Here is an 18,056-nt window from a genome sequence, read left to right on the forward strand (position 1 = left end):
CACAGGTCTCCTCATGGGGTTTAGGTGTCTGCAGCCTATCAGGCACATGCGACGCTTCTTGGTTTGTCTGTGGGTGGCTGTGGGAGTGGGAGGTGTTTGGGTGGGTGATGTTTTTGTTTTTCCGGCTAAGTTGAAGGCAAGGTTTTTTTTTTTGCTCGACGTGTTTGCTTTGGGCGGATGTACACTGCAGATGTGAGCGATACATTCGTGCACAAATGCATATTAGTGTTGGTTTGTGTGTGAAAGAGAATCCATGAGCAAAAGTACATCAGTGTTTCGCCTCAGTGTTTTTTCTTTGCAGCATTTACTCTGTGTCATTGTAATTGTAGATGAGTGTAAGGATAGTGTTATTGAATGTTAATGAAATGTAGCAGTGCTAGTAGACTGGGTGGCCCACCCCAGCTAGCCCGTGGTGTTGTTACCTACCCAGGGAGGTGTTCCGGCCCATGCTGGGAATTGGGCTGGGGATGCGGCCTTTGCCCATGCCTGTGGGGCTGGTCTTGTTTCCAGAGAACAGACTCTGTGTTGGGGATGTCGGGGAGCGAAGAGGTTCAGCTGTCTTGGGTCTAGCTGAGAGGTTCAGTGGCTGTGTGGATCCTTCCTCCTGTTAATGAAACAGGTGCAGCATCCATTTATACAAAGTCCTTTCAACAGGAGCTAAATTACTAAATTAGGGTTAATAAAAAGGCTGTAAAGTAAGCGTTAGAAACTGATATAAAGCTGAGCAAACCTGCTGATGTTCTGCAGTGTTACTTGAAGAGCCTTTGGTGATCCTTAAGTTTTTGGCCTTTAATAAATGAATTCGACCGAACAGCTCTTTAAGCCTCCTTACTGCATATAAACAATGGTACATTTGTTTGTGTGATTTCTTATTTCTGATCAGATCTTCATGACCACACTAATCCACATAAAGAATTCTTGGAAAAGGAAAAATAGTAGCATAAAGTAAACTTCAGCACGCCAGCACAGTCTGACTGCGGCTGTTTTGTTGGCAGAAAACACTTAATGAACGTGGCTCTAATTTGGAGTTGAGCCGCAGCTGAGGAAGTTTTGAGAAGGGAAGGAGCACAGAACGAGCTTTCGCGTGGGGAAAGGGGGTAAGTTGAGATGCGGGTGGCGTGCTGAGGGTGGGATGAGTATGCGTGGGGTTTGCTATGGAGGATGAGGAGTTTGGAGGGCACGGCACTACTGTTTGAGTGCGGTGAGCTCCGACGCCGGTCTATTGTGACGCCGGTTGCAGCTGTGCCCCACACACACACATGGCTTCCATTACTGCCTCGTCACCGAGTAAAGATCAGGCGTACGCTGCCAAACAGCAGCCAGCGCCAGTGTCAGCTTGTGAGTGCACATGTGTTTGTGTGTGCATCAGCCTGTGACATTTAAATAAGCTGTTTCTAATTGACAGTGAAGAACACAGGGGCCAATGCACAGCTCATTGTTTCAACAAATTCCATATTTCCAGCTTTCACTTTTACTTTCAGTGACCATCAACATTATTATTACAACATTCGGAGCCCACTTTTTACTTCTTCTATTATGTTGTCTCCGAATTTATCACCATATTTCCCTGCACATACCCATAACATGAAAAGTCTAATTCACTATTGTAGCAAAAGTCAGCAAAGCCATTTACACATATTTAAATATAACATCATCAAGAGAACACACAAGAAGCTCTCGGTACATCTAGACCGGCTCTATTCTCTTGGCAGCGCGCACTCATTTAACAACATTTGAACAAAGTACCTACCTTAATCTGAGAGACAGGGCTGGATGCTCGCTTCTCGCTCTTGAGGGTGGAGGGAGAAAGAGGACTGGAGGAGTTGGGAGCTTGTGGGAGGGGAGCCATCTTGGCTCCTGGTGAGATCTGCATGCTTGCCAGCTGGGCGGCATACAGCTGCTGCAAAAAAAGGGAAGAAACCAGCAAAACCGACAGGCTATTAACATCGTGCGCCAGCAGCTAGTCAGTGGCTTTCCTCTTTCATTCTCTCTCCTCTTTTCTTTTTCATACACACACACGCGCGCACACGCACGCGCACACACACACACACACACACACCTTTGATCCTGTCAATTTCATTTATTTATTTATTTTGGTTTATCCTTTCCCTGGTACTGGCTGCATCCTTTGAGCCAAAGACACACTGTAGTTAGATGGAAACAGGCACACACACACACACACACACACACACACGCGCACACGCACACACACACGCGCACACGCACACGCACACGCACACACACACGCACACACACACACACACACACACACACACAAACACACACACACACCTACATCTGAAGTTGACAAGAGCATCCCACACAGATGTAAGATTTGTTTGAGGTATTATTTATCAAGGAGGGATTCCAGCAAATTATTTTTTTATGCTACATTATCTGCAGAACTTTTCTAACAGTTATTTTTTCAACAGATGCTTGGAGCAGCTTGCACATAGATCAGCATCTTTCAGCTTTTAAATAGGAAACAAATGGTACCTATTCTGAAGTTAGGTTTAATAGCCTTGCTTCAGTTTTACTTGTAATAAAAGGTTGGTATTGTCCTGATGTTTCAATGTTTAGTCTTGGCTTTCTTAGCAGAGGAATAACAAGTCAAATAATGTAAAATGAGATTAGGAATATTATATGAGGAACTGCTTCATGGGTCTCTAACTAATCTTGTCACCTCTGGTTTGTTCTTGCATTAATGCTTCAGGCAATTTCTTTACTTACTTTAATCCAAAGCAAGACGACAGTGGCTAATCAGATTTAAGCAGGTGTTCATAGTTTACACCTTGGACCAGTGTTTCAATTGAAAAAATCCTTGAACATAGCAGAGAAATAAAAAAGAAAACCCTCAAAGTAAAAGCCTTTAGTGTTGGATGAAAACATTAAATGACAAAGGGGAAAAAAGGAGAACTGACTTTTCATCCAAGGTACTTAGCAAAAATCAAAGAGTCAAATACTCGGCCCACAGTCCAGGGTCTTCTAAATCAAAGCTAACTGGCCAGACAAACCACTGCCTGAAACCACTGTCAGCCCCTGTCTAAATGCATTGGAGTGTGAGTGCTGGAGTATCAAAGAGCCTGTCCTCAGGAAAACCACCCAGACGTGGCTGGCCTTCAGTAGATTCCCTCTTTTCTTCTGACTTTTTTTTCTCTTTTTTGCTTTCCTCTCATTTTTCATTACTCTCACCTCATCTGTACTCCTCCCTCCTTCTACAGTTCTGTCTTTATTTTGTCCCGCTTTCTTTTGATCTCCCTTTGACTCTCTTCACTTGTCTTCTGACTCTTAGTTTAGGTCCAGAAATCATTTCTCATATCTTTCCACCCCATCTCCAGCTCTGTTTTTTTTCCCCTTTCTTTCTCTGTTTTTACCTTCTGCCCCTTCAGCCTAAATGACCCCCAGTGTTGTGAGATCTGATTTCCCTTCAGTCAAAACTGCAAAGCCTCCCGGGACCAGAGATCCAAAGTAAAGAAAGCACAATGGAGAAAGAGAGAGAAGGACAGAGTTTTGCAAAGCAGACACACGAGACCACCGTCGCTTCACCGCCAAAGCGCCAGGCTCAGCAGTTGGGGCCAGAGAAATTGGCTGGCCCTCTCTCCACTTCTCTCAGAGCGATATTAAACACAAACAGAAGGGGCCTTGCCGCTGAAACAAAGCCCTGATGTCACGCCGCTTATTTTCCTTGGAAGGTACCGGGAGTGCTCGGTCCAACCCCTGGCGATATGAGATCCCTGTAAGAATGTGCCTTGAATGACTGGTGGTGAGGCCTCTCGCGTCAATCAAGCCGACCACAGAGTTACTTCTGGTGATGCCTGATATTCTTACAGCTCTAAGGGGAGCAGGGGCTGGGGCAGACACATGAGTCCTTGAGGTAAAACACACAGTTAGGATCTCACACCCATGTCTGCACAAACACACACACACGCAGTGCTTTTTTCCCCCACAAACACACCCACAGCTTTTGTGCTGCGAGCAGCGATTCTGTCAACGGTTACAAATATGAGGAGGGAACTGTTGAACAAACAACAGACTGACAATAAGAGCTTTTACCTAATTTTTTTTCTCTGCTTCTTCAAGACACTCAGAGATTGATTGTGTACTGGGGAAACCAATCTGCAGCGTAAACAACACCAACCAGAGTTCCTGCCATTCAGCCAACTCCCGAGGGAAGACAATGCTGCAATTTCCTAAATTGCAAATTGACAAAGAGGGCCTCGAAGTGTGTCTCAGCTGTCCAGACTATTTGACTCTTTGGATATCAGTGCCCATTTGACTAAAATCCAAATCATTAGTCTGTCACTCTTCACACACGTGATTATTAGCATTTTTGCTTTCTCTTTTTTTGGAGGGGGGCTACATCACTGTAATTCTTTAGAAAACAAAGAGAAGGTGATGATGTTTTGGGTGTCTGCACCTCTGTTTGGACTATCAGATCGTAGTCCACCAGCAGCCTCCTCCATGCTCAGACTGCTCTGTCCCATTAGGGCTGAGTGGAGACTCCCTTCAGCTGGCCTCTTTTAGTGTCCAGCTGCTATTGATCTCAGGAGTGCAAAAAACAAATGAGGTTTTGTCTTTTTTTCAGCAGGTTCGTTTGTGTGTGTGTGTGTGTGTGGGGGGGGGGGGGGGGGGGGGGGGGGGGGGCATGGCCCGGACAGAGGGCAGACTCTAAATATTGCACTTTTGTGTTAAAAAAGATGGTAAAACAGATAGAAAGAGAGACGGGCTGCATAAAGACCTCTGGTTCTCGCTTTTATCAGTCTGTATCAAACATGTTTCTCGTGTATGACAGAGAAGGTCATTCACGCTTTATGTACAGTGTGTTGGCAGTCGGGCAGAAATCATTACCAGGGGCCACATTAAGTTTCCTCACCTTTGTGTCCGTGCCTAACACTCACTAAGCATGGAGACACAAAGCTAGAGATGCTTATGATTTCAGCAAGAATGTCTGCTAAGCAACTGTATGTCCCTCGCATTAGCGGCACACAAAGAGGGCCTTTCTTCAGCAGAAATCTACTGTTGTGAAGGGTCTATTGCAATGCTCTGGAAACAATTGGATGGATCAAGTTCCCACGCCAATAGTGGAACATTTGTGCTATCAGAATTGGTAGGTCAGTTCATGATGGGTCAAGGCTTGCTTAACAGCCTTTACCAGACAGCTTAGTAATGCAGATTTAGATGATTTATAAAGGTGTATAGATATAGATATACAATATAAAACTTTTCAGACGGCACTTTCTGATGGTGACTTTTCCTGTGTGAAATTATTCTTTCTGACCTTCAGTGCCAGCCAGCTGTTTGAATGAGGGCTACAGGGTTCAACTTTGAAACATCTGGAGCAGTCTGACTACAACATCTGTCTATCCTGAACTGAGCATCGATTTGGCATTACAAATGTTTGATGCCAGCTGGTGTGTTTTGACTACAGTATGTAGCAGAGGAGGTTGATAACACAGAACAAATACAATATCATTGTCTGTTTATGGTGCTAACACGATAATGCACAGTTTCCCTTTTTCACAGTTAAAGCTGCATCCAGACTAGAACTGATTTGCCTGTCGTGCAGTACTTTAAACCTGACAGCTGGTATCTGGCTACCCAGGTAACCCTCTAATGTATTTACTACAAGGTCACATGTTAATTAGTGGCATCCTGCGTTTTCAGTGGTGGTCGCTTCAGTCGCTTGCCTGCAAGTTTATCTACGGTCCCGCTCACTTCGCTGTGCCAGTAGTTATCTGTAGCCATTGTAGAGAAGTGCCGTTCGGTTTATATAGTCTCTGGTTGCTACGTCACTCCTGCAAATTTACTGAGACTATCTAAAATTAATAGAATAGGTAAGGCCTCAGTTTGTGGCCTGTCAAGACATCACATCAATTTTACAGTAAATGTAAAATTGATTTGATGTGAAAGAGTAAAAGTAACTACTGTAACCAAAGATAGATTCATATTTTATATCCATACAGATTTTTAATGTATGCATCATCATCATCATAGGTGATGGTAGCAGTAACAGCTGCTCAAATGCAAATATGGATCGATCACAACAGGACAGATGAGCAACAAAATGTGTCAGCTGTCACTGCTGGATGATCATATGTTCACTGCATATTGAAATATTGAAAGCAATATGCTGCAATGTTGGGAAGAGCATCAGAAAGCTGCAGCTTATATACTGAACGCGAATACTGCAAATACACCCAGGTCTTGTAAAAATACTAACTGATATCATAACACTACGCAGGTCTTTTTGTACATTCTGCAGCCCACGTTACTGCCCCAAACGGTGCACCTTAAACATTTTATTGATGCAAATGGACTAACTAACAAGACAAGTACCATTATTAAATCTCATCATCAGGATTTCTTTTGACATTATTGTCAAAACAATATTCAAATATGCTGGAAACCAGCACTCCATCTCCTAAAAAATTCCTCAAATAATTGTTTTTTTTCCCAGCCTAAATACTTCCTCGGTCTCGCTGCTTTTTTTCTTTTTTTCTTGGCAGTCTCTGACTTGTTTTCAACCGATGCCTTGATGAGAAACTTCCTCTTTCATTCAGATTGCTCTCTCTGCCTCTTATTCTCTGTGTCTCAGGCAGTGTCTAAACGTGAATGAGTTTGCGTCTCTGACATCACTCATCCTCTTACCTCTCACTCACCGTACAGCTCTTTTGATAATTTCAAAGCCAGGAGTGGAGCCAGGAGTGGAGCCTCCCGGCTCCGATCCCCTCAGCGCAGCACGGCGCTTTGCTAAGTCAATAGCGGCTAATGAGGGCCTCGATAAGCGAAAACCACAATACAAATTGAATAAACTGGGATAAGGATTCTTGTTATATCCAAAAGGCACGCTATGGTAACAACTGACATGATGAAGCAGTATTGTTTGCCAGTGAAAAAGCTCGTGAGGGCTTTTGTTTTTTCAGCTGACGGTAGGTAAAGCAGGAAGTGTTAATGATGTGTGATGTTATGTTGTGAAATTCCAAAGCATCTTTAGGGAGTCGAGGTTTTCTTCGTTTTTATTTCACTGATTTGCCCGCTCCCCTGGAAATGTGCTCTGTGATAACCATTATGGATAAGTGCTATTCTCAAAGCACATGTGTCAAGCAATAAAATATTTGATGAATTGTGTGGGCCAGGTGTTGTGCTGTTGGGTTGGGAATTCCTCTGTGATTCATCATAACAGCTTTTGTCTGCCACAGCTGACAAACAGCGGATAAGAGGGCTAGCATTTTGGCAACCTATGGAGCATCATCTTCAACCAATGTGTCACGTTGCTTTATTGAAAAAAAGAAATCAAATGTACAGGAACTCTATTAAAAGTATGAAGAAAGCTCCTGTTCCAGCTTCTGTTTGTATTTCAAGTTCTTTTAGAATAATGATTTGAGCTTGTATGGAATTTTTTTGGAGGTAGTTGCGAATTTTTTAGAGAATAAAAAAGGTGGGAATTATGGTTAGGTTTATGAAAAAGCAAAATCAGAAAACAAATAATGGCAGCAGACAAATTACTGTGGTTGCAGGTAATTCGTTTGCTTCATTTTTTTTAAGGTCAGGACCTACAAGCTGCACAGAGGACACCTCCAAGTGTGGCATTTCTCTCTTTCTCCCAGTTCTTTTGATAACAGTAGACCTTCTGTCTGCTTATTTAACTATGCAGCCATTGTACATGAAGTTATCACTTCACATGCAAAGCATCTAGTTCTTTTCTATATTGTAGCTTTTGCCAGAGGCTCTTCCAAGGTTAGGTCTACCAGACACTCAACAAGTTGCACAATAGCCTTGGCTTCTTACTCATGACGTTCAAAACAGAAAAGATTTCAAGCTAGATATAGATTAATAGACTGCTGTGTTCTCTAAGACCGCAATTGATGGGAAGTATTAATTTTTTTTATTTTAATCAACATGTCATGTTATATTTTTTTCTCATTTGGAGTCTTTTTTAAATTTATCTTTTGGTGTTTTTCTTTCTGTTCTTTATTCCTTCTCACTAGACCCTCTCCTGGGTTAAAAGAGGAAACACACAAACAAGGCAGAGGTGTGTCATTCAATACACATCACAAGTGCATAAATGATTTACATATTTCACTCAAAACCCATCTGAATACCACCAGCCCCATTTCTAACCCATCCTAAATAACAGCAAATAGATTCATCTAAACTACTCAGCTAGTTCAATTTTTGCTCTCATCTCAGCTGCTGCTTTTATGTACCTGTCAGTCAGCACTCTGGTATGTTCCCCTAAATGGCGAACAAACAGTCACCCTTTTTTTCTTTGTCTTTTTTTCCAGACGTCATACTTCTGCTGCAGTTGTTTAACTGATTTTTAATGCATTCACTTAAAGACTAGACACAGACTCTGTTCAGTGACTGAATTAAAAGAATTATTAGTGGCACTCTGAAAAAGTATACAGCACAAGTTGGACAAAAACATTTTAATCATGTTATGTCAAGTAAAGTCAGACCTTTGACAACAAAGGCAATAAGATGTTTGAGTCATCGCCAAGTGTGCGGGAGGTTTCACATAATAATACTATTATTAACTGAATCCAGGTGAAAATGAAGCATATCTTACAGAAAAACAGTCACACCCACCAACTTCCACACCCTCACTTTTCATCACTTCATTGTCAGACAGCCTGTTTCTGGTCTTGTTTCAAGTATGTGATCATTTTGTTCTGGTAAGCCATTACTCACGTGTTTTACACAGTTTTAATTTAGAGGAAAAATATCTCTCTATATTCCAAGTAGTATTAAATCACACACACACATTTTTGCTTGTTTGTTTTGATAAATTAGTTTGTGTCTTACCTGTAGTTGTAACGGGCTGAGTCCAGTCGCTGCTGCAGCTGCCATTGCAGATGGAATGAACTGCATTGGGTAATTCTCACCTGTTGAATAACCAAAACAACACATATTGTAGAGCGAGGTCGTGGGGGGTGTACTGCACAAGAACTAACCTGCTCTTTACCTTCAGTCAGGCCTCTCTGTCTCTTTCGCTCTGTCTCGCTCTTTGTCTCCTTCCTTACTCTTCTCATGTTTTTATTCATGCCAAATGAACCATGAAGGGTCACAGAAATTTTATTCAAAGGTTATTAACGCTTGCTGTCGGCACACTCGAGTGCTTGAGACCAGAGCGAGCAGAGTTCAAGTCCAGAGCTTCCTCATTGTGATGCACTCATAAATTCATATATGAGTATGTGTATAACCCCTACTGTTTGTCCTTAAAAGGCTTTCCATGTCCAAGCCTTTGTTGAAAACAGACCAATGTCAAAGGAGAGTATACAATAATAGCTTTTTAATCCCTTTCTTCATTTCTGCCTCTCTTTGCGGCCTCACGGGAGTGAATGCTCATGCAGTAGGAGTAATATTCGTATGACGGGTCAGTGCTGTACTGTGTCAGGCAAGCACCTGGAGGGATGTTTGCAAGAAAGGAATGTGCAAAAGACTTGATGAAAGCAGGTGGTGCAGACAATCCAATGAAGTGCGGTGCATTTCTTTCTGTGGGCGACTTTAAGTGTTTTTTCTTGAGCCTGTTTGTGCAAAATCCTTACGGTCTGCCGAAACATGCAGTATGCATGCCCTTATTTAAGTGCAACGTACGTGATTTTTCTGAGTGCGTCGCCCTTATGTCTATATTGTTGGGTTGGTGTGCAAAAGGTGAAAACTCTTGGGAGAAAGAGACAGAGAGGGAAAGCGTGAAATTCCATGTTGCAATACATTGGATCTCTGCGCTAATTTTCAGAACATTCCTCACCTGACACATTTCATTAACATAGACTGGGATTCCACTGCGTGTGTGTGTGTGTGTTTGTGGTGGGGGTGGGGTGGGGTTATACCTGGCTTATAGGACATGCCTGGTGGGAAAAGGAAGCCTTGCTGTGCTGCGGCAGCTGCAGCCAGAGACCGCTGGTCGTGAGGAAACACTGGTATCATCAGAGGAGGCATATGACCCTGGACCTGGGAGAGAGAGACAAGAGATGAGAGATATCTGCCAACTGCTGTATCCATTAAATAATACTGACACACAGACACAGATTCACAGACAACAACAGCAAAAAAAAAGCTCCAAGATTTACCAAAAAACTCAAAGATTTGTAAAGAAGAATAAAAATCATGAGCAATGATAGAAAAGGCAGATGAGAAACGAGAAAATCGCAAATAAACAAGGTAAAGAGGTAGAAACAAAAGCAATAAAATAAAACAGAAAGTCAGCAGAGAGAAAGAAAGAATGATTTAAAATGAGAAATCACAAAGGAAGGTTAAAGTGAGGAACGATAAAGATCAGGATGAAAGGAAGGGGAAGACAGGGAGAAGGGAAAAAACAATGCAGGCAATGACATGATCAACTGGTGCATCGAGTTGAAGAACAGAAGCCAAACAACAAATTAAGACGTATACTCTTAAGAGACAAGTGTAAAGATGCCAAGAAAAGGCCTTTAAAACAAGAGAGAGGTTAACAGCTGCCTTTCATGTCAGCTTGAAAGGCTCTTAAAATCTGTGGGTTTGACTAAGTCAAGACGCCGAGGGCTTGAACTGAAAAGAAACAAATCAAAGATGAGCCTGCAGGAATCTATTAGGGCTGACTGCGTTAAACCACCGGACGACCCCACTTTCTTTCCTTCTATCTCTTCCCTTTATCGCAGTCTTTTCTCGTTTTGCATTTTTTTCCTCTGGTTGCCTCTTCTTTTTCTTAAAAAAATGCCCCCAAGGATTGTTTGTTCAAATGGCTTATTAAGAAATATAATTTCTCTCTTTATATCATTAATAGAGCTCTAGAAGTTACTAGATAACTAATGTTTCAAGTTTAAAAAAATAATAAAAACAAAAACCCTTGAAAAGGAGAAAGGAAGAAAAGAAGGCAATGTCAAAAAGCCAAAAAGTCCATATTAGGGAGGTCAAAAATCAAAGTCAATCAAATAAATGTCTGATAATAACTAACTTTACTATTAATATTACTATATTTTCTTCTCTGTGATTGATTCCTCAATTAATCAACTTGTGAGGGAAAAAAATCTCAAAGTTTCTTGTCATTTCATGTCTGCTCTTCATTATTCTGGCTTTATCCTGTTTTCAACTTTTCTTTTGTGACTATGTTACACTTTCAGATAAATGTTTTTAGACACTTCCCTCCTCCTTCCATTTCCCTCCTCACTTCAATGCCCTCTACCTCCATTTGTCTCCTTTACTACCAATTCATTGACAACGCTGCCCTCTCCCCTCCCACTGACCTCCCAGGGAAGGTTCATCGCTGGAGCTCAAGCATACACAAGCAGCATGTCGCATGATTACTGTGCATATGTGCAGCGGGATTGCCTTGCTGAATTAGTTGAATAAGATGACCGTCTTATGCGCTGTTCGTGGTTAGTGTGTGGATGGATTGAAAGGCTTGAGGTAGAAAGGTTCAAAGTTCCATAGAGAAGGAAAGAATTATTTCTGAACTTACTGTGTTTGCTCAGGCGATTAATTGATCAACAGGAAGTACATGGACAGATTTTTTTTTATATATACCTGATTAATGCTGAAGAGCATTTTGCTCCTCAGAAATGCTCTCAGAATTCATGAGAATTTTCTGAGAAGAGTTCAAAACTCTTTTTTATCATTGTTAATTGGATATCAACTGGCTTTGGGCTATTGAGTAAACCAAATAGAAATACACTGCTTTGTCCATTCCATCCATCCTCTTCCCCTTATCCAATTCAGAGTCACATGGGTGACTGGAGCCTATCTCAAGTGCCACAGGAAAAGATGCAAGCTAGACTTCGGACCGGTCACCAGTCTGTCGCAGGACTAACACAGACAGACAGACAGGCAACAATTTGCACTCACATTTTCACCTACGGTCAATTTAAAATCACCAGTTGGTTTAAAAGTATATAATTGGTTTAAGAGCAGGCTTCTGCGCACCACTTCAGACAACTACATGGAACAGAGCCGTAGTGCAGCAGCCCTGGTTCAAGTCTGACCCGTGGCCCTTTTCTGTGTGTCTTCCCCTTCTCTCATCACTGTCCTGTCTATCTTCACCACTACACTGTATAATGAAGATAAAAATGCTCAAATGTGTGTGTCTCCACACATAGCCCTGCCAAAACAGAGCATGAGCCACCAACTTGCATGCTTGGTCTGGTATGTGTGGAGCTACAAGTGCCACCTGAGCAGCTCCTCTGACAGCACTGATAGGTCACACAGATAAAAAGCCTGATATCTCAGGAGGCAGTCATCACACACACAAGCAAACACACTTGTAGGTCAGTGTACTTTTGAGGCATTCCTATAAACACACGCAGGCAGACAAGAGGGCCGACGTCTTGTGACACAGACAAAAGAGAATGAAGAGAGAAGAAAAACAAGTCTGTGTGTCCGAATGGCTAAAAAAAGAAGGAAAAGAGTGAAGTTGGGGGGTGTAGGTTATAGAGTGGGACAAAATGCCCCCATTCATTGTATTCCTCTGGGAACACTGGGACTGACTGGGGCTGCTTCACTAGCGCAAACACACAAAGATCTCCTTTTACCAAGGGGAGGGGGGGGGGGGGGGGGGGTTGGATGAATGGACTGGGGAAGGTGGTGCTGCAGGGGCCCCCCTCTGCTCAGCCACTAAGAAAACACGAGGTCCCCTTCCTCTAACTGCCCACCAGACACATCGACATACACACCTAGGCAACAAGGAACATGTGTACACACGCAGACACACACAGAATTAATGGTCCTCTTGTGTAAGGGCAGCAAGGTTAGGGGGCAATGAGTATGTATGTGGTCTGTCTGTACACTGATCTGTTTGAGAAACAGAGAAGACAAAGAAACATAGTTGCCTGATTGCAGCAGGTATGCACAAGTGGATTTGAACCAGTGCAACACTAAACTTGACATTCACAGCATCATCCACCGCTGCAAAGTATGCATGTAAAGTATGTAACCAACTGAAAAACATTAAGTCCTGAAGATTTTGGTGATGTTGCTCTTTGAGTCAACTTTAAAATGAACAAGGAAGAGCCAAATCAATATGTTTTTATTGTTATTTTTAAACTTAGGTTTAACATACTGCACATCATCTCACTACCGTTCTGTCAATATTTAATCTTACCTTATAAATATTGCAAAAATATTTCCACCACTGTCCAGTGCATCCCCAAAACAGGCTTAATGTGTAGAAAATTGCACACTGATGTTACTGCATAATACAATAACTGCAGGTTACTGCAATTACTGTAATTTCTGGCATCATTTGGGAAAATTTCCTGCAACAAAAGCTGCTATTCCAGGACTGCCAACAACTGCCTACAAATTAAATTAAAAGAGGATCGACTTATCAAAAAGGCATGCTTAAAGAAAGACAACACTTAGTTACAGCCAGCAAATATGGCTTCAGAGATGCAAAATAGCTTACACAGAGAATAAAACTATAAAAAAACTGGGGGGAAAATACTCGCTGAAACACATAACCACACATATAACAAACTCTACAAGAAGCAAGTGCTACAGCACATGTACACACACACACAAACACACACGCACACAGTAATTAACCATAGGCCTCGAAGAATAGGAACGTTTTTGAGTTTGATTTAGAATGTGGAAACAGTTGTGATGGACCTCAAATCAGCACACAGCTCCCTTCAGAGAGCAGGACCACAGTAAAGTGAAAGCACCCTAACCAGACTTGGGTCTAATTCTGGGCACTACTATATATTCTCATGGACAAGCTCCTAACCTAATTTTCCTGTAACATCTGAACGTGTTGCACCAGCTGAATAGGTTATAGGTATATTTACTATGAAAGCAAGTAGTTAGTGACTATGTCGAATATTTCTAATAGCTCCGTTTTCAGCCAACTAACAGTGTCACACTGTGGTTCTGGCTAATTCACTTCTGTGTCGGTATAGGACAGATAACTGTGGGGATAAAGGCTGGACTTTAAAAATCCAGATTTATACTGAATGCAGTTTTAATCAAATGTTTTAGTGTAACAAAAGTTTCACTAACATAACTGAGAGCTAACCAAGTGTGAAGCTCATCAGTGGCTATAGCTGGTTTTGGACAATGTTGTGCTTCATTTGGATTATCCAGCTGATATACAAACTCAAGTTAAGATTATACATTATGATTTATATATTACGAAAAGTAGCAATTTTGTTGATGATTTGTTAGCTATAGATACTTGAGGAGCTAATGGTGCATTACAAAGGACCAAATATCAGATCACAACGTGGTGCATCACTCCTTAAAACGAAAGCTGATCAGTAGCTAAGGTGGCCCTGAGAGGCCAAACGGACTGCAATTTAAGAAAACACCAGCAATAAGAAAAACGCTGCAAAAGCACACAAAACACAACCCAAATAGGAAAAAACGAGAACAGAAATAGGAAAAAACAGATTTCCAAAAGCACAAGGGAAGTGTTTCTGGGGAGACAATAACCCGACGGACCAGTTGCAGGAATCATGCTAAGAATTGCGCTGGGAGACACTTAAAAGAAGTGGAGGATCTATCGGTTTTGTGAGGAAAGAACAGATGAGCGGTAAGTATGTTAACCTAGCTATTAGCCTAAAAATCCGACATCAGTATCATATGAATCATGATAAAACACACCTACCATGTTTTGGGTTCCTGCAACTGGTCCGTCGGGTTATTGTCTCCCCAGAAACACTTCCCTTGTGCTTATGGAAATCTGTTTTTTCCTATTTCTGTTTTCATTTTTCTATTTCTGTTTTTTCCTATTTCCATTGTGTTTTGTGTGCTTTTGCAGCCTTTTTCTTATTGCTGGTGTTTTCTTAAGTTGCAGTCCGTTTGGCCTCTCAGGGCCACCGCATGATAGAGTTTTCCAAGGTCTTTTCATTACCACCTGGTTGTTGTGCATGCTTAAAAAAAGTTAGGGTATACACAACAGTTTTAAAGCTGTCCATAAACTGCCTTTTTGAGACAGGGTGTATCACGTGATAAATGCAGAAGTGGGGCTAACACAGTTTGGCCTCCAAGCCAAAATCACCACGAGAGCAGATTTTTTTTTCTTTCACTATCTTGTTACACCCACGTGAGCATAATGAAAACACACTATAATTAAGGACACAGAATTACTGTATGCTGCTTATAGGATTTTTATTTAGGCGAACACACAGGTTAATAGATTGGAGGGAGGGCCACTGTAAAATCGGGAATTAGGCATTTTCCATAGCTGGTGAGTCCAATCGACGTTATGGGCTTTCCATGGCTTTCCGAGTCATTGTGTCTGAAGCTGTATTTGCTGATGTAGGAGCTGCCTGTCTATCTAAGCCATTTCCTTGCTCCATTAGTTCTTATGCATGTGTGTGAGTGTGTGGATTATTGTGTTTGTGCCTGTTTGTGTTAAGGCAGGTTTAACACCCCGGCTATTTGCGATCTCACCTTACATCAGCACTTTATCGACAAGGGAAAAGCTTTAGGTGATTAAGAGCAGCAGTGATGAATGTAGAGAGGGGAAGATCAAATCTATTGTGATGCATAAATAATTACATCTGAAACTTATTTAGCTGTCACAGACTGCCAGTACTGTGTCAAAATCCTAAATTATGAACGGCGATCAAAACCATATCGTAGCTTGTAGTTCATCACTGTGTAAATAGAAGCCACATTTCAGCAGAGGGCAGCACACACAAATCACGGCACAGGATAGAACAGAGTTGAAAATATGAAGCAAAAACAATAAGAAAGCAACACTCGGAGACAAGATCTCAAAGAAAGAAAAGGAGGAGGAGGGGAGGCGAAGGAGGAGACAAGAGTTATAAATGAAGAACAGAGAGAGAGGGAGGAGGAGGAGGAGTGCGGCTTTGCAGTCATTAATTAGCCCGTTAGCTAGGGCCCAGGCGGTGCGGTTAGGGCCTGTGCCTTTGTGGGCCTGAAGGAAATGGGCCACATATGAGAGCCATTATAGGAACCGACTTAACAAAGACACATGCCTGTCAGCCACCAGGCTGGGCTGGGCCACTCTGCCCACGGCACACAAAGAGCCCGCCACCACTGTTTGTGTGTCTGTGTTTGTGTGTTGGTGTGAGCACGCGCACATGTGAGCGTGTGTGCGTGTGTGAGTTTTTGCACATGTGTGTATGTGCACATGTATGTATGTTTGACTGTGTATGTCCTAATGTAGATAATTTGATATCAAATGGCTATAATATTGTTATTGCATAAGTACCATGTGTGAGTTGTTATGCACGTGCAGGCATTTGATCTAATAACATCTGCTGTGTAACATATTTCTTCATACTTGTGTATATGACTCGGCGTGTGCAACCATATCAGAATGGGGCCTTCGGAAACGTTTCTTTAACCCGTGGACATCCCCCGCTGGCCCTCCACACCATTTAAAACCACATGACAGGAAACCTGGGTCACTTTGAACTATGCTCCCCCACCACACTAGCTGACAAACACACTGACACCATCCTGAAACAGAATCCAGAGAAGCAACAACAAGTTGCAGAAATGGAAGAGGGAAAAAAAGCAGTGGAAAACAGCTCCCACTGACTTTTCATTGTCTTCCATTCAGAAACCAGATACACATAAGTCACAGTTTTTCACAAGTCAGCGCTGATCTATAAAACTTTCAGAATCTATTAGGCGTCCAAAAAATAAATGCTAATTAATGACTGATGGTTGGTTGGATGAAGCAATAGATAGCATGAGCTGTTTGAAAGTAAACCCCATGCAGTTTCAACTTTTGCACTTTTCTAGCAGAAACTTTGTTTAGGTTCCTTATTTTTTCCATCTGGACGGCATCTAGTGTTTCAAATTAAGATATGAACAACAACTGGCACTTCTAAAAAGTGGTTTTTACCACACTGAGCCCTATTCTTTCAGCTGAAACAGTAGCATTTGGTCAGCTCCTCAGAGTATTGGCCTGAGAGGAGCTCAGGTCTGGATTTGATAAGTGGAAACAGACCAGTGCACCGCCGCCTGTGTGTTTAAGGCCAACACACATCCGACACAGCGTAAACAGCCCGTACCCCAGTGACTAAACCCTGGAGCTTAGCCATAATAATTCTAACTCTCTGTACAGTAGATGCACCATGTGCTGCTTTCTGCGCTTGGTTTGTTTGCTGACAAATGCTATTGCCTTAAAAATAACTTAAATAACAATAAGATGCAGCACAATTTTTTCAGTGAAAGCAAATGTTTTTTTTGTTGCATTCATTTTTGTATATTTATGAAAAAGCAGATTGCAGTAATTCTGGCCTTTTCAAATTCAATTCAACAAAGAAAATAAAAGTGAAATACACATTATGCCCTTTACAACAGATGGTTGCAAAGCTCCACATGATAACACTCTGCTCTCAAGAGCCATCTTCTGCATATCTCTTCATTCTAAAAAAAAAAAAAAACATGACACAGTATCCATGCTTCACAGTGTGGAACAGGATCAGAGTAGGAGCTGTTTTTTATGGTCTCACTCTCCCTTGGGGCTAAGAAGGCTAATGAAGTCCAATCCGAGCTTTATTAAGATCCAAGGGTGAGGCCTCATGATAAAAAGATGAAGAGGAAGACGACCAGGGGGGAAAGTAAACCCTCATTAACTATATCACACCTCAGGAGAGTAGGGAGATCCAAAGCTTGGGACCAACAGGGGGTCAAAAGTAGCACGGGATGGACGGATGGCAGAGGATTCAGATTGTGAGCCAACCACTTAAAAAAAATAAACCTGTTAAATTCCCATGTGACAGTCAGCCATGCTGAGCAAATTGATCAGCATTTGGTGCACAGCTGGTGGTAATTTCTTGGTGGGTATGTAGGTAAACAGTGAACACTTCACAAATCTCAGTGCATCAGATGGCTCACTGAAACAGATGTAGGAATAAGAGGAGAAGGAGAACACTGAAAAACTGAACAAGAAGCAGAAGCCAGAAAAGTGAGTTCACACATCTCCCTGCAGGTTTCTGTACACGCTCCACAGATGTTTATCCATTTATGTGCTTAATGGTTAAAAAACGTTACAGTTATCAGGAAATGCTGCAGAGAAAGAGAAAAGAGGAAGAGGATAAGCCTTGAGCACCTTTGGGTATCAATTGCTGAGTAATCAATGCAACAGTGAATGATCC

General features: G+C 42.0%; 1 protein-coding gene across 8 annotated transcripts in view; it reads right to left on the reverse strand.

Annotated features, from left to right (window-relative positions):
* LOC113026379 (transcription factor SOX-6-like) overlaps positions 1–18,056 on the reverse strand; it is a 105,610-nt gene that overhangs the window by 21,722 nt on the left and 65,832 nt on the right. For 6 of the 8 annotated variants that reach the window (XM_026175096.1, XM_026175102.1, XM_026175101.1 and 3 more), the window contains 5 exons: positions 9,834–9,954; positions 9,598–9,663; positions 8,806–8,885; positions 1,751–1,900; positions 427–604 (listed from right to left, as the gene is read on the reverse strand). In XM_026175096.1, coding sequence (XP_026030881.1) covers positions 427–604; positions 1,751–1,900; positions 8,806–8,885; positions 9,598–9,663; positions 9,834–9,954 — 595 coding nt within the window. The remainder of the gene's footprint in view (positions 1–426; positions 605–1,750; positions 1,901–8,805; positions 8,886–9,597; positions 9,664–9,833; positions 9,955–18,056) is intronic. The other 2 variants (XM_026175100.1, XM_026175104.1) reach the window with 2 other exon arrangements.

This window comes from Astatotilapia calliptera, chromosome 7 (genome assembly GCF_900246225.1).
Source record: "Astatotilapia calliptera chromosome 7, fAstCal1.2, whole genome shotgun sequence".
NCBI lineage: Eukaryota > Metazoa > Chordata > Actinopteri > Cichliformes > Cichlidae > Astatotilapia > Astatotilapia calliptera.